A 15396-nucleotide genomic window follows, 5' to 3' on the forward strand; every position below is an offset into this window, starting at 1 on the left:
CCTCTTTTCACCAGTTCAGCCTCACAATGTCACCCAATAATAACAAAACAAACCTGACTGCGACCAACAGTCATCCTCAACCACCTGTAACTCAAATCGCTTTACATCTTTTCTAGCCGAACTATGCCTAACCTAACCTAATCCAACCATACATCTTCTCATGCATTCTGATCTCATAACAGTACAAGAAAACGTTAGTTCTTTAGGTTCCATGGTTGACAAAAATTTAATCGTGATCTTGGTAACTTAATATTGTCCCTTAGTACCTAACACCAGGTCCTTCCCACCCCATCCAGTCTAGCGTTATCTGCTCTTTCTTATTATATATATATATATATATATATATATATATATATATATATATATATATATATATATATATATATATATATATATATATATATATATATATATATAAGTCTATGTAGCCGATGGCATCCCATCAATCATCAAAAAATAAGAATATGAACTTTCTCCTGTTCTATCTGTCCAGTATATTGTTTTCTTACCCCTACCATACAGTTCACTTAAAAGTCAAACTCAACTCTTTGCCAACATATTCCCCTCCCCCACCCCCGAAAAAGAGGTGATTCATTATCTTCTTCCAGTTATCGCCTCATAGCTTTCACCTTGGTCAACTATAGTCATGGAATCTGTGATTAAGTGAGACCTGCTCAAACACCTTGTAGAACTCCATGTTTTCTCTAACTCCTGGCATGATTCCCTTTCCAGACGCTCCACTGTACACCTGCTCACTCCACCTGTCATACACCACTTGTACAAATCATCCGTCACACATCAACTGTTATCTCACCTGTCACACTTCACCTGTCATCACATCTGTCACACATACTGTATACACCAACTTACCTGGTCACACACCTTTTGCCACATCAACTGTTAAAGATTACCTATTATTCCACCTGTCACACCACCTGTTATCTTACTTGTCATCTCATTTGTTACAAGTCCTTCAATTGACATCTTTTACCTCAACTGACAGACATCGTCTGTTACACACTATCCGTCACATATCACCTGTCAACCTGCCTGTTACACGCCACTTACAGCACTTCTCCTTCTACACATCACCAACCATACACCACCTACTATACCTACCACTTACTACACACCACTTACTGCATCTACCACACACCACCTACCACACATCACTTACTGCATCTACCACACACCACCTACTACACACCACTTACTGCATCTACCACACACCACCTACCACACACCACTTACTGCATCTACCACACACCACCTACTGTACTACACACCACTTACTGCATCTACCACACACCACTTACTACACACCTACCACACACCACTTACTGCACCTACCACACACCCAACGAAAGGCTTTAGTTATAAAACGCTGTGCAGCAATATACTGTTACTGTATAATTACCTTAGATTTACTTGTGACAAAATACACCAGATACTAATCACAGACATAAAAGTATTAGTATATCACAAATATTTAAAGGTCAGTACGTAACGAAAAACTGCCAAAAAATTCTTGTATCTATTGATATTTGATATTTACAAAGCAAACTCACATCATTTACCGACACCTATTAAATAAAAGATGAAAGCTATGTGTAGGTATGATGTGTTCAAAGACTTATCCTCTCTCTCTCTCTCTCTCTCTCTCTCTCTCTCTCTCTCTCTCTCTCTCTCTCTCTTTCGAGGCTTTAGATGAGAGCTGTTATTCGTGTCATGAACTGGCTGTCTGAGGCCGTGCAGGGGGTATATGATTCCTCGCTCGGTTGGCTTCAGCGGCCTTCAGTGTAGTGCAATTGGAAGGTGATTCAGTAAACAATTAGTCATCTTCATCTCTCAACATTGGAGAGGAACTTTACGACGAGGAGTGTGGTGGTCTGGCCTCACTATTATCATCTACTATTACTACTACTATTACATAACATCTGCCATACACCATTTATTACCCAATCTGTCACATCCCCACGTCACGGGACCTACCATGTATATCTCACCTGCTCTCCTCCTCTCCCTACTCTACCCTACACACACACACACACCACCTTCCTATTATTCCCTACCACACGCTTCTCACCACATCACATTACTTACCACACACAACTCAACACAACACGTTAACCACGCACCACCTAACACACACCGACTAATGCACTCCACCTAAAAGCTAAATTTTCGAGACAAATGGGCAGGAATGGGATTAATTTTTGGTTATGGTTTGTAACTCTATATATTACACAAAAGACCTTGCCAGTGATGTTGGTATTATTAACTGAAACATAAAGCCTTAGAACGCACCCAATTTATTGCAATTAGTTTTATAAGCCGAGAGTAGAATTTTATTGAATGTAATTTCAGATGATATATTAGAAGAGACAATGAGTTAATCGAATAGTAAAATAAATATTAAAAAAAAGGAGTAACTACGAAGTTATTTTAGGCTGGAGTGTTGTAAGGGAAAATGCTGTAGAGATTAATAAAACAACTGTCTATTTGTTTTGTGGTCTTTAAGAAATAATTTTATCGAATAAACTAAACTAAACTTATATAAATCTTTGAAAAGTTAGGTGTTAATGATAGATATACTAGAATTCTAGAAAATATCTATTGACATCAGGAAGAAGAAGTATCAGTAATAAAAGAGCTTATACAAATTAATTTATAGTTAGACAGTGAATTAGACAAGGCTGTGTTCTATCTCCAATAATATACCTGTATGATAGTTCTTCAGAAATTTGAATGAAAGAAGTGATCAGTACGATGATGGAATAAAAGTTAAAGTATATCAAATATTCAGTGTGCAGACCATACTGTTCTTAATATTGATAGTGATAGTGAAGAGGAATTACGAATTCTAGTCAGCGGATTACGGGGAAAAAAGTGAAGAACATGGCTTAGAGCTAAGGCCGTCAGGGTGTAATACTGTTGGTTGTTGTTGAAATAGAACTTATAACAGGCAACCGAGAACCGATTCAGGTGGAAAATTGCGTGTATTGGAGAAACAACAGATCATTTGATGGCAGATGTGAGAGGGAAATTAATGCAAGAACACGTCAAACATAAACAGCATTTACCAATCTATAGGGACTTGTTTGAGAAAAGGAGCGAGTGAACTACATTTGTGGTCATTGTGTGGGTCATAAGAATAGACATTGTCGAGGATGGTACATATAAGTTATACTGGCAGGAAAACAAATGATGAAGGACTAAAACTGGCGAGAACAATGTGAGAAAGAAGAAAATGTGATAATTTCTCCATATAATTAAGGATGAGGGATTAATGGCAGAGTCTCGATATAGGGTATGTAACTGGGGGTTGGAAGGCCAGCGTAAATTGTATTGGAAGCTTTAGTCTCCAGAGGTACAAAATCTAGGAGGAGTGATAACGGCAGCCCTAGAGTGTTTGGAGTAGGGGACGAAGGTTACAGTGACACTCAGACGTAGAACTGGCACATTGATTAATTGAATGCACACCGCCTACTACACACCACCTACACACTTGATACTACACTTGACCTACTACACACCGCCTACTACACACCGCCTCACCTACCACACACACACCGCCTACCTACACCACCGCCTACCTACACACACACCACCCACACACCACACCACCTACCACACACCACCTACTACACACCACCTACCACACACCACCAACGACATACAACCTACGCACAACCTACACACACAGCCTACCACACACAACCTACCACACACAACCTACACACACACACACACACACACACACACACACACACACACACACACAGTTAAAACTTTACTACGAATACTCTAATAACAGTCAGATATGAACACTTCGGAACAGAATATATGAACAATTGGGAACAGAATATATATCCCTATTCACTGAATACTTATATAACTTAACTGTTGATATATCTAATTACTAGAATCCTTTATATGTTATTCCCTGATTCATGGTAGTCGGAAACATAACCAACACAATAATTCTCACACAATTCTTACTGACACAAAGATTTTCTATTTACCTGCCCGCGGTGACTTACCCCCTCCCATCCCTCCTCCCTGAACCACGACAGTACCTCACCTGGAGATTAGAAATGGGCTGGCGGTCTGGTTTCTAGACAGCTGAACACATTATGAAAATACTGCACTTTGAGAGAGAGAGAGAGAGAGAGAGAGAGAGAGAGAGAGAGAGTTATAAATACTTTTGGTCATATTACTCCAAAAGTCTTGTCGATAAATAAAACAAAAGTAAAGGTGCATATAGTATTTTTTTTTTTATCTTAAACTGCAATTCATCTCGACATTTCTCGTTCCTTGGTGGACGGTGCAGCTAATCCCCGGCGGCTCGTGTACCCAAACTTACAACATAATACTCTTGGACTAAATGCTCAAAGCTGTGTATGTTCTCCCCCAGTAAATGTGAATGAGATAATAGCAAGGGGCAACAGAGCGACTAGAAAATGTCAATATTATTTTACCAATCACCTTTGTGCCATTGCTAGAGTGAACCAGCATGATGGGTTCTCTCATCTACAGTTACTGGGATAAACTAGAGTGAACCAGCATGATGGGTTGTCTCATCTATAGTTACTGGGATAAACTAGTGTGAACCAGCATGATGGGTTCTCTCATCTACAGTTACTGGGATAAACTAGAGTGAACCAGCATGATGGGTTCTATCATCTACAGTTACTGGGATAAGCTAAGTGAACTAGCATGATGGGTTCTCTCATCTGCAGTACTGGGATAACTAGAGTGAACTAGCATGGTGAGTTCTCTGATCTACAGTTACTGGGATAAACTAGAGTGAACTAGCATGATGGGTTTATCATCTGCAGTTACTGGGATAAGCTAGTGTGGGAAAAACCAGCATGATGGGTTTCTCATCTATAGTTACTGGGATAAACTAGAGTGAACATGATGGGTTCTCTCATCTATAGTTTACTGGGATAAACTAGAGTGGCATCATCTACAGTTACTGGGATAAGCTAGTGTGAACCAGCATGATGGGTTCTCTCAGCTACAGTACTGGGGACAAAACTAGAGTGAACCAGCACGATGGGTTCCTGCTATCTACAGTTACTGGGACCAAGCTAAGTGAGTAGCATGATGGGTTTTCTCATCTACAGTTACTGGGATAATCTAGAGTGAACCAGCATGATGGGTTCTCTCATCTATAGTTACTGGGATAAACTAGAGTGAACCAGCATGATGGGTTCTCTCATCTACAGTTACTGGGATAAACTAGAGTGAACCAGCATGATGGGTTTTCTCATCTACAGTTACTGGGATAAACTAGAGTGAACCAGCACGATGGGTTCTCTCATCTACAGTTACTGGGATAAACTAGTGTGAACCAGCATGATGGGTTCTATCATCTACAGTTACTGGGATAAACTAGTGTGAACCAGCATGATGGGTTCTCTCATCTACAGTTACTGGGATAAACTAGAGTGAACTAGCATGATGGGTTCTATCATCTACAGTTACTGGGATAAATTTAGTGCACGAACCTTTCAGAGATTTTTGGATCTTGAATATTAAGATCCAAAAATATAGTCATTATAGCACGAGCTGTTGATCAATGTGTTAAAACTTGCGGCAGAGGAACAATTTAATAGTTTTCTCCATTTTCTCTTTTACCTTTAATAAATAGAAGACACTATCGTCACATGAAAGATGGCTGAGCTACCAGACACGGAGGATAAAAGTTCCACAGTTTTACGAATACCTTAAACCAGATGGTCGTGGGCACTATACGTAGATAATTAACCTCTCGCTTTTCTGGACACATAACTTCCCTCATCCCTACATTTATGTGTGTGTGTGTGTGTGTGTGTGTGTGTGTGTGTGTGTGTGTGATGGGTTTTAGGGATAACTACAACATATCCATAATTCAATACAAAATTAAAAGTTTTCGAAAATTCGACCTCATATAACTGACTGACAGAACTAACCTTTACATAGCTAACACTACCAAACTTAAGCTAAGATAATCCTATTTAGGTAACGTTTGGTTATGATAAGATACCTCTTGTGTTTAACATTAAGTGAACACATTACTGAGTACACCTGGTGGACTAGTCAAAGGGGTGGAGTGACTGCTGAATGCTAAGAGTCATGACGAAGAATATAATATGCGTGAGTGGGTTTATCTCTCTCTGATCCCGCCACGTGTCTGTGATAAGAGAGTTGGTCTCGTAGTTTTGACGACAGTATGGATGCAACAAACTGTATACTAAGCCAATACGGTCAGTGCCACTGTATTCAAACACTTTTACTTTCCCAACTGTAAAGTTAAGTACCAGTTCGTAGCTGGGTGAACTGGGTGTTCTAGTCGCGAACCAGCAATCTTTCTGAAAAATGGCAAGTCCTGTGTCTATCGTAACATATTACTTAATGGATCGATTTGATAATTCGCAGGCATCACCTCGACCACTTACAGACGTGCTCGAGTTGTTGATGGGATCACAGGGTCAGGGGTTTAGGTCCCACCAGCTGCTCCAGGGGTTGTCCCTAAGCTTTAGAGGTTATTTTTATTAGTATTGTAATTAATTCTTCGTCTAATTTCTACAAGTCAGTTTCAGTCTGTATCTTTACGCACTCATGTGTTCCGTCTTGGCAAGCTACAGTGTGAAGAAACGCTCACGTATTTTTTTAAATTTTCATTTAATGACATACACAATTGTTCCTAACTTCATCTCACTCACGAATTTTTACACCAAATTTTAAGTTTCAGACATCCACTTTTATATCAAGGTTCAGGACATAGGTATCCTCACATATTTCTTGTATTCAAACTTTAGTGTTAAGACGTACCCATATATCACATATTTCTGCCCCTGTTACTAGACGTGCCGGTGGTGACGCTGGCCCCTGGACCATCAATCGACCTGGATAACATCAAGGAGGGAGTCGACGTGTACTTTGAGTGTAGTATCACCTCTAACCCGCGGGTCTACAATGTCTTCTGGCTACATGAGGTTAGTGTTCACCTGTCTATTAATATTTACGAGTTTAAGTGTATCGAACTGAAGACTTAAGAGTTTAATACGATTCTTTTTTTTTTAATTTTACATATTTATTAATAATTTTGGGTTCCGTGAGATCAGTGCTTTTTTTTTTCCAGCGTTGAATTTTTGTTGAGCTGATAAACAGGAGAGAGTATGTTTATTGACTTATCTTGCTTTCAACGTGCTCATACATAATAAAACCAAAGGCTTAGAAGGTCGATCAAGGGTCTCAATGACTCAGTGAATCCATAATATCAAGTGATACAGTATATTTCTTATATTTCGTTTCAAAGAAGCAGTATAATAATTTATTTAAGTTCTCATAATTATTAAACAACACACAGAATGCCTCTGCCACTAGGGGGGGCGGGGGGGGAGATCGATTGGGTTTAAACATTCAGCTAAAAATGAAAGATGGTCAAGTAGCTTATAAGGATTATATAGTTACTTTTTCCAGTAGAGATAATTAATACACACTCGAAGGTTTTATGTACAGTAAAAGCATCACAGAAACGAGTCAAGTATTGAAAATTTTCACTTTTCGCTTTACCAAGTACATATCCATCTATTTAACTATTAAATAAACGTGATCTAAAGTTTAAGATCCTAGTCTTTGAAGTTTAAAGGAATGAGTCTCCACTTGACTACAGTAATAAACAAGAAGAGTGTCACTGTTTTTATATGTATCCTGTATGGTAACGATTCGCGGGCAGAGTTTGCAGCAACTTGGAGGATGCGGAAATGTTTTTGTTGTTAATATTGTGGTAAATTACAGCGGCTGTCAGTACTTAAGATGAGCACCATAAATCGGAAGGTTTTAATAAGAGTCTTCAAGCACTTGGTAATGGCGTCACGGATGGTGGAGTGGATGACAGTTATGAACTATCTCTCGTCTCTCTCTGTCTCTTAAAGGAAAATATAAGAGAAAATAACTAGAAAGTGATTGGATTAGCATATTGATATATTGTCATTGCCATAATCAGATCTAAATGAAATAATACAACACTATGTGGCTACGTCGTTCACTTGAGAGGACTGTAAATCCTCTTATCTGGTATTATGTCTTTTGCTTCCTTCTTTCCTTCCTTCTCGTTCCCTTCAATTTCCTTCTTCTTTCTTTTGATGCGATTTTCCTTGAGTTGTTTGATTCAAGAGAAGGACAAGTTGGACTCTTTTTTTTATAACTATTGTTGTGGTTTTGTTTTTGTGTATTTTTCAATTATTTCCTGTGTTGGGTTTTATGTTTTATGGATTTTGTTCCTTATTTCTTAGCGGAAGTTGTTGTTGATGTTGTTGATAATGATGATGATGATGATGATGATAGCAAGTATGGCAAGTGCTGTCAGTGGTGAGTATATTAAGTGTGTTTTACTGACAGCTGCAGCTTAATGTTTTCTTGTATGTCTTCATTTACCAACACTGTCAGTCACACAATCTGTATTAGCAACTCTGAGGGAACATAAATTTTGTCTTCTTTTCGTTCATCATCTTGACGGGGAAAAATTAGTCATATTGCTATTTCTGGCAACAGTTCTTCGCTGTCTCCTCTCCTCTGCAACATAATTTACAAGGTTATTTGGCCATCTGTTGTCACGTATGTTGCAGTTCCCAGCCACTCATATCAAGAAAATGAGTTTTATACCCTAATGCAATTTACCGTTACCCTGAATTTCATTTAACTCTGTCTGAAAGTTTACCGCCGAGAAGCAGAAAACGAATCTCTCAAAACTGCTGCTATCATTGTTGGAATTATTTGTATAGACACGAGTTTTTATCTAATAAATAACTCAGTAGTGTACACAGTCGTAGGATTTGACACTAGATACTTCTGTCTACAGGTGGAGGTGAGTGTCCGTGCTTAGCTGAGACACTTCCTCCAAATTCTACTTCTGCCTTGTTATTTAATAATGGGATGCGTTGGGGTACATGATAATAATAAAATAAAAAATAGTACTACTGCTACTAGTATACAGTATATATATATATATATATATATATATATATATATATATATATATATATATATATATATATATATATATATATATATATATATATATATATATATATATATATATATACAGTATAATGTCTGTGGGTGTTATACTAATCAGGGATAATTGCAGGCGGCAACTTCTATGAATTTGTTTTTTAGAAACTTCTGACCGTTCATAGATAATCATATAAATCACAACAAATAAAAATGAATAATTTCATAGAAAACCTAACCTAACCCAACCTCAGCAAATTTAGCCTAACCTAACCTAAGTTACTTTTGATATTATTTAGCAATCTTATGATGGTAAACGACGTCATAAATAAAACGGAGCAAATTTAACCATACAAGAATTACCTTCCATTAAGTTCTAACAATACAGTAATAAATTATCCCTATTTGACAAAAACTTCAGTTGGGTTTTAAAGTTGAATCGCCGTCATCTCTATCAGTGATCTCCAGGCTTAACCACGGGACCTCCACACATTGTTAAGGTCTTTGTGGTCATTTTGGATCAGGTTCCCCCGCCCCTTACCGGGGAGAGGGTGGCGGTGGTCACCACCTGCGGGCCCAGTACGGGGTAGAGGTGAGGGGCGGCGATAACCATGGCGGAGAGGTGAGGGGAGGCGATGATTGCACCCACGGGATAGAAGTGAGGGGTGGCGCTAATTACCATCCACGGGGTAGAGGTGAGGGGTGGGCGGTGAACCATCCCTCGTTACGTTAAAGCTACACTCTCGTTAGGGGAGACCAATCCTCCAGAGAGCCTAAATGACCTTATTTGGCAGAGCGGCCGCGGCGTGCCCGTGAAATAACCAAACAGTGCGGCATGTATACTGTGTTTTGTTATTTGTTGGGGACGACAGCACCCCTGGGTGGTGTGGGTCACCCCAGGGGTCGTTTGGGGAGTTGATTATTAGTTCAGTGACGGCACCTCACCGGCACCCACAGCTACTGTCGTGTCAGGGCAAGTGGGGCATTTCGGTGTCCACTGACTGGTCAAATTGGCCCACTTTATTAGGACCTGACCCAGCCTTTTGGATAGGGGCCTAGTCCCTATGGCTTCCAGTCCTAATGAGCCTCATTCCTAAGGGACCCCAATATTAATGGACCATATTTTAATGATTAGGTTAGGTTGCAGCCCAATAGTATTTGGGCCCAATTGATCTACCATATGCTTTGGAGGGGGGGGGGGGGATATACCCTCAAGGTTCACTACAGTAGTGCTGAGTCACCCATTGTAAGCTTGTCGGATCATCATCTGTTCGTCGTGGTAGGACTCAAGTGTTATTCACTAATTTTTTGCAAGGGAGCCACTTTGGCAAAACACATTCATTGAGAGAGCCGCATCTACCGCAAATTTACATAATATATTACAAAGAGACACTGCTTGTTGTAGCCTTTACATATACAAGTAATTTTTTTTCGAGAGACGCAAATGAAGTCGTCGCGAGACGCAGGCGGCACGCGAGCCTTGCAATGAGTACCACGGTCCAGGTAGGTGGTCGCCTTATGGGTTATACTGATAACATCCACGACAGGGGAGGTCATAATTCTTGAGGTAATTACCTCTCTTGCTGCCACCAGGTTATGTGAATTTTATACATCAACATCCCCCAAGAAAATATTGAATAAATCTTTCTCAGTGACCTCACACGGAGTGGAAAATTATTTAAGATCAAGTTTTTTATATTTATTTTTAAATATCAATTCACGATAACAATTAACACCAATAAGTCGTGGTGGTGTTGAATTAAGGTTCACACTTCACTGCACTGGGTAATTTAAATGGACAGGAACGAATATTCAAGGTCTTACCTTCATTGCTTCCTGTCGACTCATTGAGTCGTGACAGACATCACTCAAAGATGGAGGATCACCGCGGTTGACGTTAGTAAATCACACTCTGTTATCAGGGCCCGGGGTTACTTTCAGTGTATCAGGGTAGCACCTGCATCTCACAAGATCTTAGGGTGGAGGATTATCACCAAGATCTTCACAGGATGTCGGGGCATTTGTGTTGTGTCGTTCACAAGGAAATTACATCTCTCGTGAAAAGGTTAAGACAAAGTGCAACCCCCAGCCACTAGGCTAGGCCTTTTATGTTAGGTCAAGTGTTCGCCGGAAGTACTATACACATTATCGGTCTAAAACTCTCGTTCCCAAAAAACTTGGGTTTCAGTTACAGCTGTAGTGACTACGGTTAGCTCTCGTCCGGCAAATGGGTCAGTCTGCGGTCACCGTATCATAGTGCCATAGGCCAAGCCTGTTACGTCAGATCATAACGTTTCTTAAAATTAGCTGTGTGTAGGAGAAGGCATCTCCACAAGCTTGATGTCGTGGGCAAAACTTGTGTGTTTGGAGAATAGAGGAAAACACGTCTGGTGTCTGGAGAGAATCTCATCTCTTTTCTCAGCTCTGGTTGGTTGTCGAACACAGACCGACTCTAGTGTGAAAAGTTGATAAAGAAAATCTTGTCATATCTGACATTTCTTCCCAGTTAAATATATTTGTGACAGTTCTGGCTCCTCGGTCAGGTCACCCGATTTTTTATTTTATTTTTTGCACAGAACCACGTTTTTTTCTTTTTTTTTTTAATACTGTCAATCTGAAAAAAACCCCACACAAAAACACTATGCAGGTGAATATTAAAACTGGCGTTAGCATGCCATAGGAGGATTACCTTGGCAGCCCCGTCAAGCACATTGTTCTGAGTCACCGACGGGTATCAAGGAGGGAGGAGTCGTATCACAAAGTGTTGTGTGGAGAGGACGACCTGAGGTATGTTATGGACCGAGGAGAGAACCACCTAAAGCTTACAAAGAACGTTCCATGTTCACCTACTGTTGTTACCCGAAGGTTTCCTAGGCAGTAGGTAGTAGGCAGCTACCAAACAGGGAGGTACTACCGCCTGGGAAGATATTGGAAGCATAATGTGTTGTCTAATGGTAGACCCTGCTGCTATATGGCATTGCAAAAATTGTGACCAAGCCCCAGGTTGCTGATCTGACTTTCTGCCTCATTTACACACAATTGCGGGGTCTCAATTGTTTCTCTTGCTATTGACAACACAACATACATATATCGTTTCTCACTAATGATCTTTTTTTTTAATTTCTTTATGGTTCCTTATTATTATTATGATTATTATTATGATTATTATTATTATTATTATTATTATTGTTATTATTATTATTATTATTATTATTATTATTATTATTATTATTATTATTATTATTATTATTATTGCAGTGTTTTCATTATTATTATTGTTATCATTATTATTTTATTTTTATTTTTGTATTTTTTATTATAAATTTTACTTATCTGAATTATTGTTATTATTATTATTCATATTCATATTCATATTCATATTATTATTATTATTATTATTGTTATTATTACTATTATTATTATTACGTTTTCGCCCCCCCCGAGCCCTGATGTGGGTAGGTGACCTGTGTCCGGGTGGGCTTATACCCGTAAAAACGAAAAAAAAAAAAAGAAAAAAAAGAAACAATAACAAAGTTGATGGAAACCAGAAATAAACCGAGATGTTGCCCTATCAAGGCTATAAGAGTTCACGTCCAAAGGATAACTGCAGTACGGTACCTGATACTGTAAAAGTAACAAGCAAAAATCATTTACTGTTCTAGATTTATCATCGTAGAGTATTCTCAACAAAAGGTTACCCATACAGCCACACAAACAACATCCTAATGTTGTTGCATAATGAATAAATTTTCAATATCAAGGAGTGTGGTTTTTTTTTTTTTACACAAATATTCCAGGGCCTTATGTAGTTATGGGCCGATAAGGCATAATAACTTGCCACAAACGACTTATGTGGGTTTTATGTGAGGCAGTAATGTTATCATCTCTCCTTGAATTATTACAAGCCTCCATGGTGCCACAACGGGTCTCCCCTGTTATGGAAATCCCAAATTTTTCTTTTAAATTGAAGGATTTTATGGCAGTACATTTTTATTTCCATATTTTTCCATAAAAATCTTCGTTCACTTATGTTCAAGTGTGATGGGTATGTTGGATAGTTTAGGATAGGTTAAGATAGATAAGGTAAGGTAAGGTTAGGTTTAGATAGGATAGGTTAGCTAAGGTTAGGTTACGTTAGGTTAGGTTAGGTTAGGTTTAAGTATATTGGTTCATCTGAAATGTAAGCAGAGCGATGATAAACATTAAAACTGGCGAAGACGGTTTCCCTTTTCACTGACCTCTCTGACATGATTCCCCTTCTGTTCAACTCTTTCCTCTTCTTTTCCTCTTACGCTTCTTTCCTCTTCCTTTTACCTCCTCCATTTTTTTCTCCTCTTTCACCCTCTTAACTTCTCCCCTCTTCTTTTTCCCTTTCTTAACCTGCTTCTTCTTCTTTTCTCCCCTCTCCCTTCTCTCCCCTTCCCTCCTCAAGCCAACACTTCACCCACACTATGAAGAATAATGATCAATTTACTGTTATACGCTGCAATATATTTCTTTAACACATTATTTAAATTTTAAGTCATTTTTACAGTAGATCATATTTTCCTTTCTTTAAGTGAGATTTATTCAGACATTATTTCAAACGCTTTTCTTAATGACCTGTAGTGGTGCTATGGTGTTAGAATGCTCTCCCTTTAACCGCGGAGTTACTTAAGATGCGAATCCCGTCAGCTGACCTAGTGAGTAAAATGTCTTTACCTTTTAATACAATGACTTAACCCTTTGAAGACGAAGTATTAGCTAACCCCTTGAGCGTGAAGTTGTAACCCCTAGAATACTAAGACTTAAGCTCCTACCCTGAGTCCGCAGTCTTAGTCCCATGAGTACAAGGACTTAACACCTTGAGTACGAGAAATTAACACATTGAGTACGAGGATGTAACCCCTTGCGTACAAAGACTTAACCCTTTGTGTACGAAGTCCTAGCCCCTTGAGTACTATTACCAATTACCTTGATTACGATAAACATTTTAATCAAGGGAATAAGTCAGTGAACATTAATGATTCCAAACCTGCTCCTAACTCGAAGGTTCCCGTGAGGACAAAGGTACAGATGTGGTCTTATTTGGAGGTCATCTAAGGGCGCTAACTGTACAACGACCCCATACATCTACCGTTCTGGCAGGTGACACATCAACAGATTTTATTTATTCTTGGGTACAATTTCGCCCCGATTAAAGTTTTATTGCTTTTGGTCAGTAGGAGTTATATATGCCCCTAAGTTATTGCTTATGACACCAGACCCATCTTTTAATATATATTAGTTCTTTTATTTGCCTCTGTCCTTTTCCTCGCTTTCATTTCTTTTCTTATTCTTCTTTTGTATAATTCCTATTTTACCCTCTTGCCCATCTTTCCTCTCCTTCCCTTTCCTTTTCATCTCTCCTCTTCTTTATACCACTTCCCGTTCTCCTATTCTACATTTTTTTTTACCTTTCCTCCTCTTTTCAAACATCTTTTCTTATTACTGTACTCCTCTCCTATCTTTTCCTCTCTCCTTCATTATCTATTGTCTTTTCTCTTTATTTTTCTCCTCTGTTTTTTTCCTTATTTTCTTACGTTATCTGTTCCTTTTGTTTCATCACTTCAACATTTGCCTCCACAGTGTTTAGACGAAGAAGCCATCTCAGCACCATAAAATACCCCGTAAAGAAGACAACGTAGCCAAGATATTGTACGAAACTAAACACAAAGAGAGTCACTGTTACCACATGAAAGCACAGCGCAAAATAGTTCACTGCAGTTATATGGTCTTATTACTCAACTGTGATGAAATAATATTGAGTATTATAATCTGAGCTCTGAGTAATATAGGTATTATATTATTTACTTAATTGTGAATAATGAAATGCTCTTTGATGATGGAAACAGCAAGATGTCATTCGTATAAACAAGAGAATGTTTTAACACACACTGATTCTCTTATACATTCAATGTTTGTGTATTAAAATGTTAGTTATGATGGGAATGAGATATTGTAAGTTCGGGTAGTATACAACAGTTAACTTGTACGCTTGTGTTTTAGTACAAGTTTTGCATCTATTTACCCACACACATTAGTCTTAAGTACGGTATATTTGTGTACAGCCTGGTCCACCAGCTTACCACCAACAAAATATTGTTAGTGATTGTGTGCAAAAATGTGAAAATATATGAAAAATAGCTCACGTGAGGTCTCCACAGTCCACAATGTCCAGAATGTAAATATTACACACACGCACATTGCTCCGTAACTGTTATCTTCATTGTTTATAGTATATCCTCCCCAAGGCCACGACACACTCGCCACACAATGGCTGACTCTCACCATTTGGTATATATGAAGGTGACTTAGAAGTATCAATACAAGGTTGTTCATATTTCAGCTTTTGTTTAATAGTTTAATCTT

The 15396-nt window shown here is 38.7% G+C and overlaps 1 protein-coding gene across 1 annotated transcript in view; it reads left to right on the top strand.

The window, feature by feature from the left end:
- LOC121871705 (nephrin-like) overlaps positions 1-15396 on the top strand; it is a 100747-nt gene that overhangs the window by 35043 nt on the left and 50308 nt on the right. Inside the window, exon 7 of the mRNA XM_042374117.1 lies at positions 6856-6986. Within this exon, the coding sequence (XP_042230051.1) occupies positions 6856-6986 (131 nt within the window). The remainder of the gene's footprint in view (positions 1-6855; positions 6987-15396) is intronic.

The sequence above is a fragment of the Homarus americanus genome, unplaced genomic scaffold, assembly GCF_018991925.1.
Source record: "Homarus americanus isolate GMGI-L3 unplaced genomic scaffold, GMGI_Hamer_2.0 scaffold39675, whole genome shotgun sequence".
NCBI lineage: Eukaryota > Metazoa > Arthropoda > Malacostraca > Decapoda > Nephropidae > Homarus > Homarus americanus.